The sequence below is a fragment of the Lotus japonicus genome, chromosome 1 (assembly GCF_012489685.1).
Source record: "Lotus japonicus ecotype B-129 chromosome 1, LjGifu_v1.2".
Classification (NCBI taxonomy): domain Eukaryota; kingdom Viridiplantae; phylum Streptophyta; class Magnoliopsida; order Fabales; family Fabaceae; genus Lotus; species Lotus japonicus.
In genome coordinates this window covers 122293318-122311830 of record NC_080041.1, presented here as the reverse complement: position 1 = coordinate 122311830, position 18513 = coordinate 122293318, and the positions used below count along the sequence as shown (strand labels likewise).

Below are 18513 nucleotides of genomic sequence, written 5' to 3'. Positions count from 1 at the left end.
AATTAGAAGAACAGCTCAAGAGATCCAATATTCAAAAGATTATTAAGGATTTTCAAGATAGGATAGAAAAGGATCTATGTGATTTAAATCCCATGGCCTTTCATCATAGAAAAATACATACCATAACATTACCATACATAGACGGGTTTAATGAGAAAGACATCCCTACCAAAGCCCGGCCCATTCAAATGAATGAACAATATTTAAAATATTGTAGAGAAGAAATAGGAGAATATCTCAACAAGGGCCTGATTCGCCACTCCAAATCTCCTTGGAGTTGCACAGGGTTTTATGTCATGAATGCTTCTGAGTTAGAAAGAGGAGCCCCTAGATTAGTCATTAATTACAAACCCTTAAACAAAGTATTAAAATGGATAAGATATCCATTGCCTAATAAAACAGATCTCATTAAAAGATTACAAGAAGATCGATATAAAACCGCCTTCGTTGTCCCTTTTGGTCATTATGAATGGAATGTAATGCCACAAGGTTTGAAAAATGCACCTAGTGAATACCAAAACATCATGAATGATATATTCTATCCATACATGGACTTTACCATTGTATATCTAGATGATGTCTTAGTATTCTCAAAAGGCATAGATCAGCATGTTCAACATTTAGAAAAATTTATAGAAATCATTAAGAAAAATGGATTAGTAGTTTCAGCAAAAAAGATGAAAATCTTTGAAACCAAAACCAGATTTTTAGGATATGAAATTCATCAGGGACAAATTACCCCAATACAAAGATCGTTAGAATTCGCCAAAAACTTTCCAAATGAATTAAAAGAGAAAAATCAATTACAAAGATTTCTAGGTTGTGTTAATTATGTAGCAGATTTTATCCCCAACATAAGGATAATTTGTGCCCCTTTGTTCAAAAGACTTAGGAAAAACTCTCCGCCATGGTCTGAAGAAATGAGCCATAGTGTTAGAGAAGTCAAAAGATTAGTTCAAAACCTACCTTGTTTAGGAATACCAGATCCAGATGCTTCATTAATTATAGAAACCGATGCATCAGAATTAGGATATGGAGGGATACTTAAGCAGGTAAAACCTCAGTCTTCAAAAGAACAAATAGTTAGGTACCATTCAGGTATTTGGCACCCAGCTCAACAGAAATATTCCACAGTTAAAAAAGAAGTTCTTTCAATAGTTCTATGTGTTCAAAAATTTCAAGATGATGTTTTTAATAAAAAATTTTTGATAAAAACTGATTGCAAAGCAGCACCTTCAGTTTTACAAAAGGATGTTCAAAACCTAGTTTCAAAACACATTTTTGCCAGATGGCAATCTTTACTTTCTTGCTTTGATTTTGAAATAACTCATATTAAAGGAGATAGTAACTCCCTTCCAGATTTTCTAAATTTTTACAGGGAAAACATGAGTGATACAAAACCCAAATCAAAGGATCAATATGGACCCCCACTGGGTTCGTCAGCATCATCATCACCATCAGGATCAAAAGCAATAGTAGTAACCCCTATCAAGGTTGCTGAATCTTCAATACCAACCACCCCTTCAAAGCCTTCTCAAAAACTCACCACAGCTCAAATTGTCAAAACACCTCACCAAAAAACCTCACTAGTCCCATTAACCAATAAATATACAGTATTAGCTCAAAGCCCTTCAAAATCCCCTGCCAAACCCGAGCCAACCGAATATCTGGAAAAACCAGATGGTGAGCCATCTCTCATTATAGAAAGAGAACATTTCTCTTTAAGTCCTAGAGAAATAGCCACTCAATTATTCCCTACCAACTTTCATTATGTCCCTGGACACCCCAAGAAGACCAGATTATTTTATGAATTCATTCTAGTAGATTCTGACTCCATAGAAGTCACACATAACCAAGATAAACAAGGAGAAATAGCGTTCTCCAAGATCAAAATCCTTAAAGTCCTTACACCCCAGGATTGGAATGCTCCTCTTCATTATTTTAAGCAGTTTTCTAGACAGTTCGACCCTCCTAGTTATAACTACTTTGATTATACAGATGCCTGGTATTACGCCTTGTATCTTTATCCTTATCAACACTCCTGGTTCATTTGGTTCAAAAAGGGAATCTCTTTAAAGTTCCCTCAATGGTTTAAAGTTTGGTTTTGCAAGGTAGGACTCGATGAGTCTATCTTTCCCGAAGAAGTAAAACCATTATTCAAGTACTTTGCTCAAAAGTCAAATTTCATTATGGAAGACAAACTCCTCATGTTCACAGCTTCGCAAGCCATATCTTGGATTTTAACCTGGGATTGGAGAACTGTAGAAATTTATGAGGATACAGAACTCTATCAGCTCTATCGCATTTTTAAAATAAAATGGTGGGCAAAATTCAATATCTCTCTAATTCAACAGACAAAACTTGAAGCTTGGATAAAGACTTATCAGCTTACTCAACAAAGCAAGAAACAGCTGTCAACTACCCCTGTTTCTCGTCTCAATCAAGAAAGTTCATTTCTTCAAGAAAGATCAAGGCTCATAGCCGAATTAGCCGCAGCAAGCTCTCCCCAAGAATTTCAAAAGAAAATAGATATGATGAGTCAGAAGTCTGGCTCAGATACTTCATCAGTCAACAGCCAGAACTACCTTCAAGAAAATGAAGATGACTGTTTAGGCATCAACTATCATCCATACACTTAAGGACAAAAGGTCATTATCAGCCCTTCTCATCATGATCAAGAAAGAATCTGCTTTCTAATATTGGCCGACAAGGAATCCACTTTCATTATTAAAGCTACTATCCACTTTCATTATTAAAGTTACTTTTCATTAACTGTAGTTACTTTTATGTAAACCAGAGTTACTTTCGAAAGTAACCATGGTCAAAACTTGTATAAATAGGTAGCTTAGTAAGAGTAAGAGGCATCGGGTTTTTGACCTACCTCTCTCTCTCTCTCTCTTACCTACCTCTCTCTCTCTATGTGTGTAATCGCTGCAGTTCTTTGAATAAAAGCTTTTCTGTAAGTACTTTTCCATCATGTTTTCCATCATGTTTATATATATAATAAAGCACATCTCAAATCAAATATTAATAGTCCATGTGAGCTCGTTACAGACTAGCATACCATAACTATTGCACTATCATTTAATAAATACAGATGTAACCTTAGAACACACAAAATAAAATGTCCAAATTCCAGAACATAATCCACAAGCACATGCACATTCCTTCCTGTCAAACATTTCACCTATCTTAAAACAAATTGCACTGTCAACTAATCACGGAGTTCGTACCCAAAGAAAAAGGAGTTCACATAAGTGGAAATAGTTTATTGATAAGTTCCATTGGTACACAAGGGATGATAAATAAACCCGAAAACACGACTCATTTTAACCAAGTTCCTCTACTTCTAAGTACACTTTGTGTTTGTGCTCTACTTTCATCTGTACAGAGCCTTTTAACTCCAGCAGCACCAACCTTAAACTTAAGAAACGGGGTGGAGAAAGTGTCTTCAGTTTGTAGAACTCTTGAAGAGGGCTCTTAACGACATGAGATGTTTGCATATAGCTTCCCGCGCAACTCCCATCTATAACGATTTTGGCTTGCTGAAGCAGTTGGAGGTTGCTCATGAGTCATGCATTCATACTCCATCAAAAGATTTATGATCACTAAGTGCAAGAATAATTAAAAAGACAATAGCAATCACATGTGTGTTCGTTCTCTTAAGCCTTCTGAAATGTGCGAGAAGAAACTCCATGCAGGAGTCTGACAAACCCCAAGAAACTTAGCTTCCCATCTGAGTGTCTTATCCAGTCTTGGAGTACCACATGAATAGGTACTGATGGGCTAAGCCCAAGTTCCTGGAATATAACCAAATTGAAAAAACTTAGTGACCATTATACATGTGGTGGAAGATCAAGAATCTTATCTAGGGAAAATTTCCAGTGCTGCCTTAGTATGTGCTATACCACTTGAAACACTAGCGCCTATTCAGTATAGTTATTTATTCCTATTTTTTTTAAATGAAATAAAATGGAAAATAACAGTGTACGTGAGAGAGGAGCACGAGTCTTCAGTACTGTAGTAGTACTGAAGATTTGCTCCTTATCAAGACCTGCAAAATAAATTCCATATAACCAAGATTTGATAATGACGTGTAATTTTTTAATAGACTCCCCTAAAATGAGTTTGCCTGTAAAATGCACAACTAAATGGTATCTACCCTTGATTTAATTTCAATTTCATTGTAATCTTAAGCCCCTAAAATTTATAAGTAATGGTAGAAGGGGCATTATATAAGTAATGGTAGAGGGGTATTTTATAAGTAATGGTGCACTTCACAAACTCATTTTAGAAGAGTACTTTCCAAGTCATCAATAGGACCTTGGAAATAGCAAATTTGATTTGCAGGTCCTTTGTTCTATTCTCTTAAAAAAACCAAATCTAAATATACGACGGCAATTTCTACTTTAAAGTCATATTCTAGAAGCTTTGCATGTTGCTTAATAATAGTCACTTTCAAAATATTGATGAAGCATTTTTTTTTCAAGTTTATCCTTCATATTTAAACCTCCATATTTTAATTATCTAACACTCCAAGTTTTTTCAGTTTTCCAATAGGGGTAATTCAGGAAAGTTAACATATTTTGTGACAAATTTGAGAATAATAACTCATTTTAATTACTTGTTTTAATCCATATGAATTAGATGAAAATGACTTATAAATAGGAACAAATGGAGTATGTTAGACAAATAAGTATTGAACAAGAACAGTACCGAGGCAAGCTCTTCAATCATAATTGGTCTATTTCCATCCTTTTCAAACAGCTCATAGGCACGCCTTGCATGTTGCTCCCAGGTGTCCATTCCTTCTAGTTGATGGACACTTATAGCAGCAGCACAAAATTCCTCAAAATCCAATTTCCGATATTGGATTGAACTAATCTGCAACATGAATATTAACACTTCACTCTCCAGGGAACCAATTTTTTTGGAAGAAGCTGAGGTGAGAAGTTAGAATCCCTCATAGACTTACCATGGTCACATAATCTAAGACCCGTGAATCCTTGGAGGCATCAGTGGCGCTCCTTAAAATAGCCTGCCCAGTTAAATGTTAAATTGTTAATGGCTTGAAAGTTATTGGGAAAGAAAGTACAGAAACATAAAAACAAGCGCTGACCGTTTTGAAGTTCTGCATTGAGATTAATCCATTTTTGTTTGGCCCCAGAAGAGTAAATTGTTCTCTGAGATATGCTAGCTGCACTAATGTTAATGTCTTTGCAAGAGCCTGCAAAAATGACAAAACTTTAACCAAAACATACTCATATCTTCAACAGAAATTACTGAAGACTACATACAAAATTCAATACGTTATTACATATGATGACTGGGCAATAGGCGGGTGCACAACTAGCCTATTTGTGCTTGACTTGGCAATAAATTATGTAATTTATTAATGTTCGTTATTGTGCCATATCACAAGATCAACCAAATGAGATCTCTAAGATTCTCTCTCTTTCACTATTATCTTAATTTTCTTCTTTTGCAAGAGGAGGCTATATCCCAACCCAAGTTTCTATCACATTTAGAAATCACCAACAACAACCGCCACCACCACCACCACCAAAAACAACAACAACAAAACCTTATCACACTAAGTGAGGTCGGGTATATGGATCACCCGACGCCTGTCGTGTTTGAGCCATATTAAAGCTTTAACCAAACCCAACAAAAGGTCACATAGCTACACTTATCATTAGAACTTGGCAAGCTGTGGTCATTGATGAAAAATAAGAGAATGCAATTACGTAGTAAATATATTAGATAATCTTGTTAATAGATCAAGAAGAGATGTACAAGCTCAATATTGAGAAATAACAACAAAGGAATAAAACATAAGCAGTAGTAAATGATCAGACAGAGCTTTACATACCCCTAACGCTGATTTGCGTAAAGAAGATGAGCATATGTATGCTTTAACAAGCTTGTGGATTATCATATCAAAGGGTATTTTGATATCATCACTGTGACTCACCAGCCATGGATGACCTAAGCAAAAAATCAAGGTATAAGCAAGAAATTTATGGGATTATAAAATGAAAATGTTAATACAATACACAATCCATGGGAAATGGAACACATACTGAGAGCCTGAGCTGCAGTTAGTCTTTTCCGATAATCTTTATTCAACAGCCTCTTTACAAAATCTATCGCATCAGCCGATAAAGAAGGCCAAGGAGCTTCATCAAAACTTGGATCTGCCTTCAAGACAGCCCGGAATATGCCAGATTCTGTCCTGGCCCAAAAAGGTCGGCTTCCACATAAAAGTATATAAGCAATTACACCAATGCTCCACATATCTCCTTCTGTCCCATAAGATCTATGCAGAACTTCAGGAGCAACATAATATGCACTTCCAACAATATCATTTAACCTCTCATCTGTGAAAACTTATAATCATTAGCCCTGATTGTCTTATTTCTGTTGAAAAAGTAGGGAAAATCTAGAGAAGGCAATAGACCAGACCTGGCTTTACATAGTCAGACAGTCCAAAATCAATTGCCTTCAATGAGGAATTTTCATCCTCAGAAGCAAAGAGAAAATTCTGCAGCAGAAAAACAGCCTTCTTGATTAGAATGAAAACAATATAACATGCCAGAATGATTTTAGCTACACAAAACTGCTAAACTGCAACATCATTTGATTTATTAGTTTACTTCAACACAAACAGTTTTCATTCAGAATGGTTATTAACCTATAAAGAACAAGCATGCATAAAATAAACTCAAATTGCATGCATTCACTCAGTTACTCATTTCCTATCTGATTAATTTTACCAGTGAAACATTCATCAGCTTTATGAGCTAATTACCTCTGGCTTGAGATCACGGTGAACAACACCTTGCAGGTGACAGTAAGCTACAACACTTAATATCTGAGTCATAACAACTCTGGCATCCTCTTCCGAGTACTTTCCACCCCTATGGATCAGAATCATACATGTGCTAATTAGGTTGTTTTCAATGATGAAAACAGTAAAACAAGGAGACCAGAAGGCTTCTTTATAGTTTCTTCCAATTTTGTACACAGAAATATATAAATTGGAGTATAATGTCACCTGGAAAGAATCTTATCCAGCAGTTCCCCTCCTTTGCATAACCTGTATAGCACAAGATACAGAAACACATGAAATGAGCACCTTTTTATCGAGTCAATTAACAACTTTTTAACTACCTCCTTAATCAATACAATATCTCCAAACGATCAGCATTACAATCATAGTTTCTTGGAAGTATACTCAAGATATAAGGAAAGTCAAAGATCAATTTAAATCAAAAAAACAATCCATACATGACTAAGCTGATTGGATTTGGTATTATATTACTAATTTTTCAGCAGCATGGAAGATTTTGAGGATAATTTGAAACAAGGAAAAAGAAAGGTAATACAAACTTACTCCATAACTATATAAACATTTTCGTCATCTTCATAGGCTTCATAGAATTGCACCAGATTCTTATGCCCAGTTAGAGCTCGCAATATCTTTACTTCTCTCCTTACATCCTCTATAGCAATTGCTGTTGTCATCTGCCAAACATCGCCCAAATTCATAAGAATAAAGAACATATCACTAATTTTCATAATCAACAGCACAAGAAGAATCATAACCACAACTTTCACATAACACTGGAATCAAACAAATCCATGGAAGGCATTTCATTGAAAACAACAAATGGTGTAATCAATAAAAAAGGAAAAAATCATGCTGGCTGCTAGTCCTCTGAAATATCACAATCACATATAACCTACAATAATGGATGGACAGCTCTATTTGAAGAGACATAGAACATAATCATGGAACACACATGTCCACAAAACTATACAGATTATTCCAATAGCAACAATCCATCTTGAGTGAAGTAATACTAAAGTGACCAAAAAACCTAAAAGCTGCATCTTACTACTTCCATAGCATGATTTCACAAGAATACACAGATCACTTATCATAGCTGCAACTAAAACACAACTCAATTTTAAACAAAAAAAAATCATAAGATGTGGTATTAAAATAGAAACTCAAGAGAGATTGAAACATGAAAAAAAAGAACATATGAGACCTTAGATTTTGGAATGACTTTGACAGCAACATCATGACCCTTGAAGCTACCCTTCTTCCCCTTGGCAGCACAAGTGTAACCAAAATGGCCACGCCCCACTTCCTGTCCAAGCTCATAATGAGCCAAGAAGTTCTTGGAGAATCCAAAGCTCTTATCCAACCCAACCTCACACTCACTCCCTTCAGGGATAGAAGCCTCATTAGGCTTCACCGACCCATGTCGCCGGGCCAGCAAGGCCCGGATATGCTTCGCCGGCGAAGGAGGCGGAAACGGCCGCTTGAAGATGCGTAGAGGCGTTGAGCTCACACTGGAGTTCGCCGGCGAGTTCTTGAAGAAACTCGGCAAGGGACTTGGACTGAAGAATTGAAACTTGGAGGATTTTGTGCTGTGAGTAGATGGTGGCAGTGGAAGAATCTCGTTGGCATTTGGGAATTCTGGGTTTGCTGCTGCACCTTCATGATGTCTTGTGGTTTCAATGGGTTTTCCATGGCAGAGTCCCATGAATTCAGATACCCAGAAACAGTGTTGGCCTCAGTTCACAAAAAGAAGCAAAAGGGTAGCAAAAAGTTGAGATTTTTTTCAGATCAAGGGAAGTGGGTGAGTGAGGAATCAAATTGTTGAGGTTTTTTGTGAAGGTGTGTGGGAAAATTTGAAGAGGGTGGAAAAGGGTAGTTTGTGTTTTGGATTTTCTGGTGAATGGATCAGGACATGCATTTCCTGAGCCAAATTCACAGAAGAAAAAAAACACTGAGGTTTTGAGGTTGAGGTTTGAATTTGACTATATAATTTTGTTGAGGAAATGATCCAAAAAACTTGGAAATATTCACCTAGAGAGGAAGCAATCTGAGGCTAGAAGAGGGAAGGAATAAGAGTAGAAAACTAGGTTGAAAATTCCAACAGGAATGAAGGAGTGAAGGGGGAGAATAAAGGATGGGAAAGTGAGGCAAAGATGCTTAGCAGAGTCTGCAAGAAAAAGAAAAGAAACCAATCCTATTCCTTTTTCTGCTTTTTGTGAGTGAGTTTCTTTATTTTAATCTTTTAGTTTTTTTCTGCTACCTTGGTTAATGGTTAAGGGAGTTTTGTGTACAGAAATACACTTTATTGGGAGAGGGTGGTGTTGGTTTCTTCTCTTACAATAATGGTGAGTGGGGTTGGTTTTGGATCCTTCCAGTCTGTCCTCATTGATCCCAAAAAATACACTAGGGTGTATGGATTTCTATATGAGGAGAATGTAGTAAGGAGTTAAGGTATTCTATGCTCTGAAGTTTGACTTTCTTTTTCAGCCTTGAAAAATTGTCTTTCTATGCTTTTTTTTAGTATTTTCATGGTGGGTCTGTTCAGTAGCAAAAAAATAAATGGGTTGAGAGCTGAGCTGAGAAAATCTCAAGTTAAGGGAAAACTAAAGAAATACATGAGTGATTATATTATTAAATGCATGCATATACATGGTAAATTTTGATGTCGAAGGAAAATTGATTATAGAAGAAACTACTTCTAAATACTTTTAAGAAAACGGAGTACTTGAAAGTGAATTCAAACATACTATTAAACATGTTTGAAAACTATTTTATAATTGATTTTAAGGAAGGAAAAAAGTTCGGTAAATTAAGTAGTTTGGAAATTGAATAATAGTCGTTAGTGTTCCTTAAATTTATGAAGTTAACAAATCTGAATCGTCTCATTTTGATCGGCCGGTTCAAATGTAAAGACATGTATACCGTTTGGTTTTGATAAAAAATATGAGTTGGCCGATCTCAAATTTCTTAAATACTTCTTAAATACGTTAATGAAGAGTGTATTTGGGTGCATGAGTCCAAACCCGAGTTGTTTTGAGTTTATGTAAGTTGATTCAAATATGGTATAATAATTCCTTATAAACACACTGATTTGATAGTTGTTTTCATGGCATTACTTTTCAAAGTTATCATGTCACAGAGAGAGAGATTGAAACCTGATGAGTCTGCTAAATTTTTTAATTGCTGGAGTATTACTTAAACCTTAACATGTACTCCCTCCGGTCCTATTTATAAGCATGAAAGAGAAGAAAAATCTTGGTCCTTTTTATAAGAACCAAATGAAAGTTTGAGCTATATTAATTAATTTTTTCCAATGATGCCCTTATTAATTATAACTTGTAAAATGTGTCTCATTAATTATTCTCTTTCTTTTCCACTTTCCAACAATAATAACAAAGGGTAATTTTGGAAGTTCATTTTAATTTAAGACAAATTTAATGCATTTTATCTAGTTTAACTACATTTCTTAAACTATGTGATTTTTTTTTTTGTTGCTTATAAATAGGACCGGAGGGAGTAAGAAGCACCAGTGGAATGTTCTAAAAGCACGGAAGGAGAAATGCTAGAAAACTAGAGAATACTAATCATGAAGTTAAGACAACCAATATAGAATTTGTTTTGGCTTATAAAAAGGGAGGAGGCATGTGACAAGCCTGGAAAATTTGCTGAAATCAAAACTTTCTAGTAAAATTATCCGTCTCTCAAAAAATTTACAGTTACTTTACCAGTTAATAATGATTGTTAGTTAACAGAGTGTATAAGTTATTTAACTATTGGTCGTTATTACTACTAACTTATTAGTATCAAATAATTGCATTAAGCCATTTGAATATCTTGCTGACTAATAGGAGTAATTAAGACATCGTTGAATAGCATAAAAAAGTGTGAAAAACTTGGTGACCAAGAATCTCTTTTCCAACATATACTTTTTTCCAAGTACTATGTTTTTTGTTTCCAACATAATACTTAAATCTTATAAGCAAAAGAAAAATTATTGTTGCATTTCAGAATTTAATTTCGAATAGGTATGTTTGTGGCAATGCACATTACTTGATATTCAAAACCATCACAAATTGCGTATGTTGAATGAATGTCACTGCTGCTGCGTTTATATCTATATCCCTTTCTGCATACATGCATGGGCTGTCCTCCACCAATATTCATCCGGATCTGCTCTCTCCCATTTGATCTCTCTTTTTCCTTCCTCATCCTTCCATGAAATCTTATTTTTCCTTAGTCTTTCACATTTTCCCTGCCACATTCATCTTCAATTTCTTCTTAATTAGCCTGCCTATTTCCTCTATTATAGATTTATAGTCTTGTTATGGTCATAGTTGTTGGCTTCTTTAGCTTAGAAATAGCTACAACATGCACAGGCATAGTCGATGGACTGGAAAAAATTGAATTTGTGACAGAAAAATTAGTTCATCAAATTTTCACTTCAGAGTTGACACATGCTCACTCTCAAAATTCAACATTTCCCAATCTCATAATGGCTTGGTCCATTGCAAGCTAGCTTTTAATTTTTATCTCTCATCAGTCTCTTAGAAAGTCCAAGCTGAAAACAATCAAAATGTACAGCCTGCATTCTTCTTTTAGAGACTAAGGGCATGTTTGATAGCAGTTTTAGTTTTCAGTTTTTAAAACAGTTTTCAGAAACAATTTTTAAAAACAGTTTTCAGAAGAAGAAAATATTTTGAATGACATGTTTTCGAACATTTAGAAAACTGATATCTGAAAACTAAAAACTGAAACTGAAAACATCTTTTACCTGTTTTGGTTTTTTAGTTTTAAAAACTGAAAATGAGAAATGTTTTCAAAAACAGTTTTCGAAAACAAGTCGTACCAAACAGTAAACAAACAGACCCTAATATATAGCATCAGCTTTCATTCCTATGAAAAAGATACAATGGTTAACGGTGTCTAGTCTATAATTAATTACCTTTCAAGCTGTCGACATCAATTTTTTTATGATCATAATCAAGCTACATTGCATGTCCACACCACAAAACAAAAGCACATATTGTCATCTTGTCTTCTTGTGAGGGGAAATTTTCAAGCTTGTTTAATTTCCTTGCACTATGTTTTTCTAAAGCTTCTTGCCATTATTTGCACAAAAGCTTCCCATACCATTTCCATTTCATTACATGTTATGGGACTTCTTACACCCTATTCCGTATTGCAAAGGGAACATATACATTACCCACCACATCTGCCATGTACCTATACCAACTGATTTATTCACCTACCAAAGCCAAAAGCTAGTTAGTTTTGTTAGTTAATTTCAAGTTCTGCAACCCCTGTTGACTATAAATATGATATAATCAATTGCATCATAGTTGAAACTTGAAATAGGAAGTTATTTTTTACTTTATTAAACTTTAATTTTAAACGGACCTTACATGGCGAAAAAATATATTCAACTAAACAATAACCACCATGGTCTCAAAATGCATGTGTCTCTACTCACATGTAGCTAGCTACATTAGATCTAACATCAAAGTTGGTGCAACTACTTTAAGTTCCTACATAAAGACTTGAGAAGGATCAGTTGACAACAAGGTAGAGAAAGAAGAAAAAACAACCGCAGGCATAAAATCTTCAAAGATCATAGACAAGCTAGCATTGCCTTTGAGCATCACTTTACCCTTGCAAACTTTAATTGTCTCCTACTATAATTAGTGATTTGAGATTTCCTTTTTTCTTTTTTGATAATGATTTGAGATTTCTTTGCACTCAATCAACTTTTATACTATTATGAGGAAGTTTTATTTACCCTTAATATGCATACTAGCTATATTTTGAGTTCTTTCTGATGCGCATGTCAGGTGCATTCAAATTAAAAAAAAAAAAAAGTCTACATATACATAATGGAAAGTGATGGTGAAATTAAAATTACGGTAATGGAAAGATGTAAACCTTAATATAAATATATATATATATATATAAATACTTATTATATAACATCCAATTATCTTCATTGCCCAATTTTTTTTGGTGTTTGTTTTGGTATATATATACGATGCTTGTATGCTTGACGGGTGATAATCATGCGATATTTTTTTTTATACAAAAATCTCAAATTCAAGACCGTACTTAATGGAATCAAACATGCCATATTACTCGAACTTATATAACTAGTCGTTGATTGGTATGTTTCATCAACTCCATTATAATGTGTATTAATTAAATAGTGCGGATACGTGAATCCTGGAGTTTCGTAATATACATCTGTCATATGTGTTTAGTGGCGATTTGAAAATTGACACTAAATGCGAAGGGTTAAAAATAAGTGTTTAACCGGGTTTAAAACTGTCACAATTGAACACGCAATTTTATGACAAATTGTTTAGTATTTCTCAATCACCGAAGAGCATATTTTATTTAAAATACTTTACAGATTGTGGCGGTCAGAAGCCGCCTCTGACCACCACAATTGGTGGTCGTCGGATCACCATATATGAATCAAACATTATCCTTAATTAAATTCTCAAAAAAATGTATATAATGATAACTAACAAACTTTTCTGATATGGTATTTTTTTTGTTAGTCCAATTTTCTGATGTGTATTAAATTATTTATATCAAGCATCAGATGCACTTTTGTAGTTTTGTTTCTTTTTTGTGGGACGGGCTCTCTGAATGACCCAAAGCTTGCTTTTTATAACATTTAAATTCCATGTTCGCCATTTCTTGACTCAGCATTCAGCAACATATTGGGATTTGGGTTTAACACCCCACCCATTAGGCCCCCCGCCCCACCTTGGGGGGCGAAATTACCAGAAAACCAGTTGATTAAAAACGGTAAATGATTACCCGACTCTATAACGGGTAATCATTTACCGATCGTGTTTAAAACATATAAACACGACAGTTTGGGTTTTGAAACCCATTATTTCAAAACCCAAATTTCCCTCCCTCAATCGCATCCTCTCTCAAAGCTCGGTTCCACCACTTCAATCATCTCAAAGGTCGGTTCTAATCATCATCAAAGCTCCCACAAAGACCCATTCCATTACATTCAAAAGGTAAGTTTTGATTTCAATGATTTTCACATTTGAAGTTTGAATTAGGTCAATGGTTGAACACTAGGGTAGTTGATTGATGATTAGAGGTAGGTTTTGTTGTGTTTTGTTGCCTGAAATTCCATGAAACGAGTACGGGCACGAGTGGGGTGCATTTGGGTCTGTTTCTGGGTTTACTGTAATATCGGAAAATCAATTTTCGATATGATAATGGAAAATGATTTTCCGATATGGTAATGGAAAATGATTTTCCGATATGACAGTATGACAGTGCAGACTTCCAAAATTTATTTCCAATATTTAACCATGGCATGTATTTAGCTTCCAGGATTACTTTGCTGATTTGTTGAGAATTGGAAAAGATCAAGATAGATTTGATGTGTTGTGATTAGGAAAGTTGTTTATTGTTTATTGTTTATTGGAAAAGATTAAGCGCTCAAATCATATGCTTCATGTGTTGTAATTAGGAAAGTTGTTTATTGTTTTTGTTTGCTTGTGATGATGGTTGCTTGACCTTAACACAGCTAGAAATTTAATTTAATCACATTCACATGCAAACTAACAACTAATTCTCTATATTTTCCTTTTCCTATGGTTAGTTGCTAAACGATTGATTGGAAATTTCCTGATTAAGTTAAAAAATGACTCAAATGATATGCTCATATGTGAAAATGCTTTACTTATTATGACAAGTATTGTTAAATTTGTTTGTTTTGCACAGATAGCGAGAATGAAGGGCGGGAGGAAGAGGTCACGACATGCTTCTACTAGTGAGGATCCAGCGGATCGACACGAGCGCTTGCATGCTTCTACCAGGCGCGGCGACCATATTGCAGCCACTCAGGCGGTAGAGGCTTCAGCTCCGTCTCCATCCCCATCTGCTACTCCGGTCGAGGCTCCGTTAGCTACCCCGGCTCCATCTGCTACTCCGGTCGGGGCTCCGTCAGCTACCCCCGCTCCGTCTGCTACTAGGGCTCCGGCTGAGCTGGACCCTGCTCCGTTGTCTCCGATGGCTGAGTTACCTCGTCAGGAGACATCTTCTTCTGAGCCTAGTGGCGAGGAGTCTTCTTCTTCTTCTGAGCTTAGTGGTGAGGAGGAGGAGCCTCTTATTCTGCAGGAGGAGATTGATGCTGCTGATGTTATGCCAGATGTGGTGCCAGAGGGCGGTGCAGAGGGCGGTGCGGATGACGACCTCATCCAGAGGGTGGCACCGTTTCCCGGGGGGCCTGAGGATCTGTCGCTTCTTGCGCATTATCCTGACCACAAGGCTCCTTGGACGTGGCAGGCACTTCTTCGCACAGACCCGCGGTACGTGGACCGTCGGACATTGAGGGTGGCCACTGTTGGGGGGAAGGTATGGAACCTCCCCTGTGATGGCGATTCAGAGGCCCACACACATGTGCGACAGCTGCTGCAGCAGATGGGTTTGTATCACCTGCCTTGGTGCGGGTTACCGGAGACAGACCCAGCTGTCGTACTGGCCCTTGTTGAGAGATGGCATGAGGAGACGAGTAGCTTCCACATGTCGTTCGGGGAGATGACTATCACCCTGGACGATGTGTCTGCTCTTCTCCATCTTCCCACAGGGTCGAGGTTCTACACTCCGGGCAGAGGGGAGCGAGACGAGGTTGCAGCGCTCTGCGCCCAGCTCCTGGGAGGATCTGTTGCTGCTTATCTGGCTGAGTTTGAGGCGGCAGGTGGCCAGAACATTCGGTTCATTACTCTGAAGACCATGTACACGTCTGCTATGGATGGTATGTCTTAATAATTACTTTATTAAGTTGTATTTATTTTTAGAGTATTATTAATAACTGTTAACTTAATTCATTTCATTGTAGGGGGACGCTATGAGGATGCTGCTAGGATCTGGCTGGTGAACCAGCTTGGTGCCACCCTCTTTGCCAGCAAGAGTGGTGGTTACCACACTACTGTCTACTGGATCGGGATGCTTGAGGACCTCGGTCGCGTGTCGGAGTACGCGTGGGGTGCGATTGCGCTGGCTTCGTTGTACGAACAGCTGAGTCGTGCATCCCGCAGGAAGACAGCGCAGATCGGTGGGTTCACCTCCCTCGTGCTGTCATGGGCGTATGAGTACATATCCAGCAGCGTCATTATCAGGACGGAGGTCCCCGGCTACACACAGGACCAGCCTAGGGCGCAGCGGTGGTCCACGTCTCGGATCGCGCATTCCGGACTCGATGAGAGACGAGTCATGCTCGATGAGCTTACAGTGGATGATATCACATGGACCTCTTTTGAGGACCATCGAGATGTTCGACCGCGGGATCCCAGGGCCCTCTATTCCGGCTACATCCGGACACCTTACGGCCGGTCTGTGAGCCGACATCTACCAGAGCGGGTTATGCGCCAGTTTGGCTTCATACAGGACATCCCTCGACACCCCTCTGAGATCCAGACGACGGGGTCCCTTGCTGAGACCACAGATGCTGCCTATGCTGAGTTTGAGCCGCACCTCCGCCCTCAGGGGATACCTGCTACATATCCGGGAGAGGCGGTGGAGGGTTACATGAGGTGGTATAGCAGAGTGTCACATGTGTTCATCATCCCTGAGGATAGGAGGGAGGAGCTTAGTGCCGTGGTAAGTTTGGATTCTAAACTTGTATATTATTTTTATTCATTCAATTGTGATTTTTGTTAATGAAATTATTTTTGTATATTATTTTTATGCAGTCTGCCATACGTAGGGGTGTGGAGTTTTTGGAGCAGTCCCTGGAGGTGCCAGGTGCTCTTGCTCTAGGGACACAGCCCCGGATCCTCACGGAGAGGGCGCTCGATCTCTTTTGACGGAGTTCCTTCGTTGGTACCCAGGGAGTTGCCTTTTCTGCTATTCGAGGAGCCGCAGCTGCGGGAGGCAGAGCTCGTGGAGGCAGAGCTCGTGGAGGCAGACCCCGTGGAGGCGAAGCTCGTGGAGGCAGTGCTCGTGGAGAGGGTGATCCTGGAGAGGGTGTTCGTGGAGGTCGAGCTCGTGGACCCAGAGGTCGCAGGGGGCGGGGTCGGGGAGAGTGATTTTATTACACTTGTTATGTGGGATCCATTATTATGTATATGTTAGGACTTTTTATGTTATGTTATGACTCTTGCCTCGTTTTATTTACATGTGTTATATTTTTAGTCTTAATATTATGACTCTTATAATGAAAAAAACAGAAACAACGACAACATATAAATAATTCAAAGCATGTAATAATCCATGACAATAAGTTAAACGGTTACACAACCAAATTAAACATAAGCAACACCGAAAACAAAATTATTCCTCTGTGATATCGATGAAGTCATGGGGTCCGCAATCTTTTGGGAATACCTTCACTAGGTTGGGCAATGTTATATTAAGATAACAAACAGTTCCTCTAGGTGCAAACACAGCAACCTGCATGTGAAATGTATACTTTAATTAAACCATGCTTAACTGTCCAAAAAATGAAGCAAGTTTCATGTTTAGGTTTCAGACCTTTTGGAGAACGAGAACAGATCCAACAGTTATGTCATTCGCAAATTCACTGTGAGTAAATGCCTTGCGGTGGATGCTAGCATCAACAGTCTACCAGCGTAATTGTGGCCAACTAGTGACTCAGCTGCGAGATGGATGTGTCTACCGTCCATCACCTTCAACCACCAACCTTTATCATCTTTCGTACGTCGTCCTTTTAGCCTAAAAGGACAACCTGTCTTTTGTGTTGACGTTCCTTCAACAAGATCCGGTTCTCTGTAGGGAATATACGCACCATGCTTCTCACACCCCAGAATGACATATTCTTTTCTTCCCTTCGCACCACTATCAGACTTTGTTGTCACCAAAACAAAATTATTTGCCATAGAAATGTCGCGAACCCATTTCATAAGATCATCTTTCAAAGGGAAACGCTGTTTCAGGATAAACAAGGCATAAGGCATAAAACAAGGCATAAACAAAGCAAACAAAGCATGCAAAAATTTGTGCAATGAGTACCTGATCAGTATGATACAAATGAGAGACATCTATAGATATAATCGGAGGTTCAGCTAGTGATGGTTGTTCCTTTGGATTATCATTTTCCAATCCAGCAGCATGTATCAATTGTGATTCACCAAAGAAAAAGGACTCTGTCATCCCTGGAACACAAACGGTAAATCAATAACCGACCCTATAACGGTAAATCAAATTCCGGTATAATAACGGTAAATCATAATCCGATACATTAACGGCAATTCATTTACCGATTCGATTCACGATTCAGCAGCCTAAATTACCAACTTAACTAACTAAACTAACTACTTAAACTAACAACTAACTACTTAAACTAACTATAAATAAAGTACCAAAGCTAACACCACTTACCAGAAGTTAAAAGCTTTCCCTTGGTGGTGGTGGTGGTGGTGGTGGAAATGTGGAGATGGTGGTGGTGGTGGGAAGGTGAAATGTGAGGGAGGAGTGGAGTAATGGTAGAATAAGGTAGTTTGGGCGAGTTATGGGGGGCTGGTGGGGGGTTGTTGGAGGGAGGAGTAATGGTGGAGGGGTTGGTGGAGGGAGGAGTAATGGTGAAAAGGTGATCAAACTGCCAGATTACCAATCGGTAAATGATATACCGATATCAATATAAGAATCGGTTAATGATTAACCGATATTGTTCTTCG

The 18513-nt window shown here is 37.7% G+C and overlaps 2 protein-coding genes across 2 annotated transcripts; one reads left to right on the top strand and one right to left on the bottom strand.

The window, feature by feature from the left end:
- Positions 1-3061: 3061 nt before the first annotated feature.
- Positions 3062-9137, bottom strand: LOC130730064 (CDPK-related kinase 7-like). Its single transcript, XM_057581948.1, has 11 exons — positions 8058-9137; positions 7397-7527; positions 7058-7099; positions 6812-6920; positions 6466-6544; positions 6084-6380; positions 5873-5988; positions 5120-5227; positions 4976-5038; positions 4717-4884; positions 3062-3800 (listed from the first exon to the last, which is right to left on the bottom strand). Exons 1-11 carry the CDS (start codon positions 8556-8558, stop codon positions 3663-3665), a joined length of 1752 nt encoding a protein of 583 aa, XP_057437931.1. The 5' UTR covers positions 8559-9137; the 3' UTR covers positions 3062-3662.
- Positions 9138-13579: 4442 nt separating this feature from the next.
- On the top strand, positions 13580-16683 carry LOC130723012 (protein MAINTENANCE OF MERISTEMS-like). The gene is made up of 5 exons (XM_057573924.1): positions 13580-13881; positions 14600-15389; positions 15465-15632; positions 15717-16477; positions 16570-16683. Exons 2-5 carry the CDS (start codon positions 14609-14611, stop codon positions 16681-16683), a joined length of 1824 nt encoding a protein of 607 aa, XP_057429907.1. The 5' UTR covers positions 13580-13881; positions 14600-14608.
- Positions 16684-18513: the final 1830 nt, after the last annotated feature.

What these genes read in the sequence shown, in the direction of transcription:
- LOC130730064 (XM_057581948.1), bottom strand. Translation starts at nt 8,558, where the DNA reads ATGGGACTCTGCCATGGAAAACCCATTGAAACCACAAGACATCATGAA. An exon ending in AATGTTTATATAGTTATGGA is followed by an intron (nt 7,100 to 7,396) that starts GTAAGTTTGTAT and finishes TGTGCTATACAG; the next exon opens with GTTATGCAAAGGAGGGGAAC. An exon ending in AACTGCAGCTCAGGCTCTCA is followed by an intron (nt 5,989 to 6,083) that starts GTATGTGTTCCA and finishes TTTTTTGCTTAG; the next exon opens with GTCATCCATGGCTGGTGAGT.
- LOC130723012 (XM_057573924.1), top strand. Translation starts at nt 14,609, where the DNA reads ATGAAGGGCGGGAGGAAGAGGTCACGACATGCTTCTACTAGTGAGGAT. An exon ending in GTACACGTCTGCTATGGATG is followed by an intron (nt 15,633 to 15,716) that starts GTATGTCTTAAT and finishes ATTTCATTGTAG; the next exon opens with GGGGACGCTATGAGGATGCT. An exon ending in GGGAGGAGCTTAGTGCCGTG is followed by an intron (nt 16,478 to 16,569) that starts GTAAGTTTGGAT and finishes ATTTTTATGCAG; the next exon opens with TCTGCCATACGTAGGGGTGT.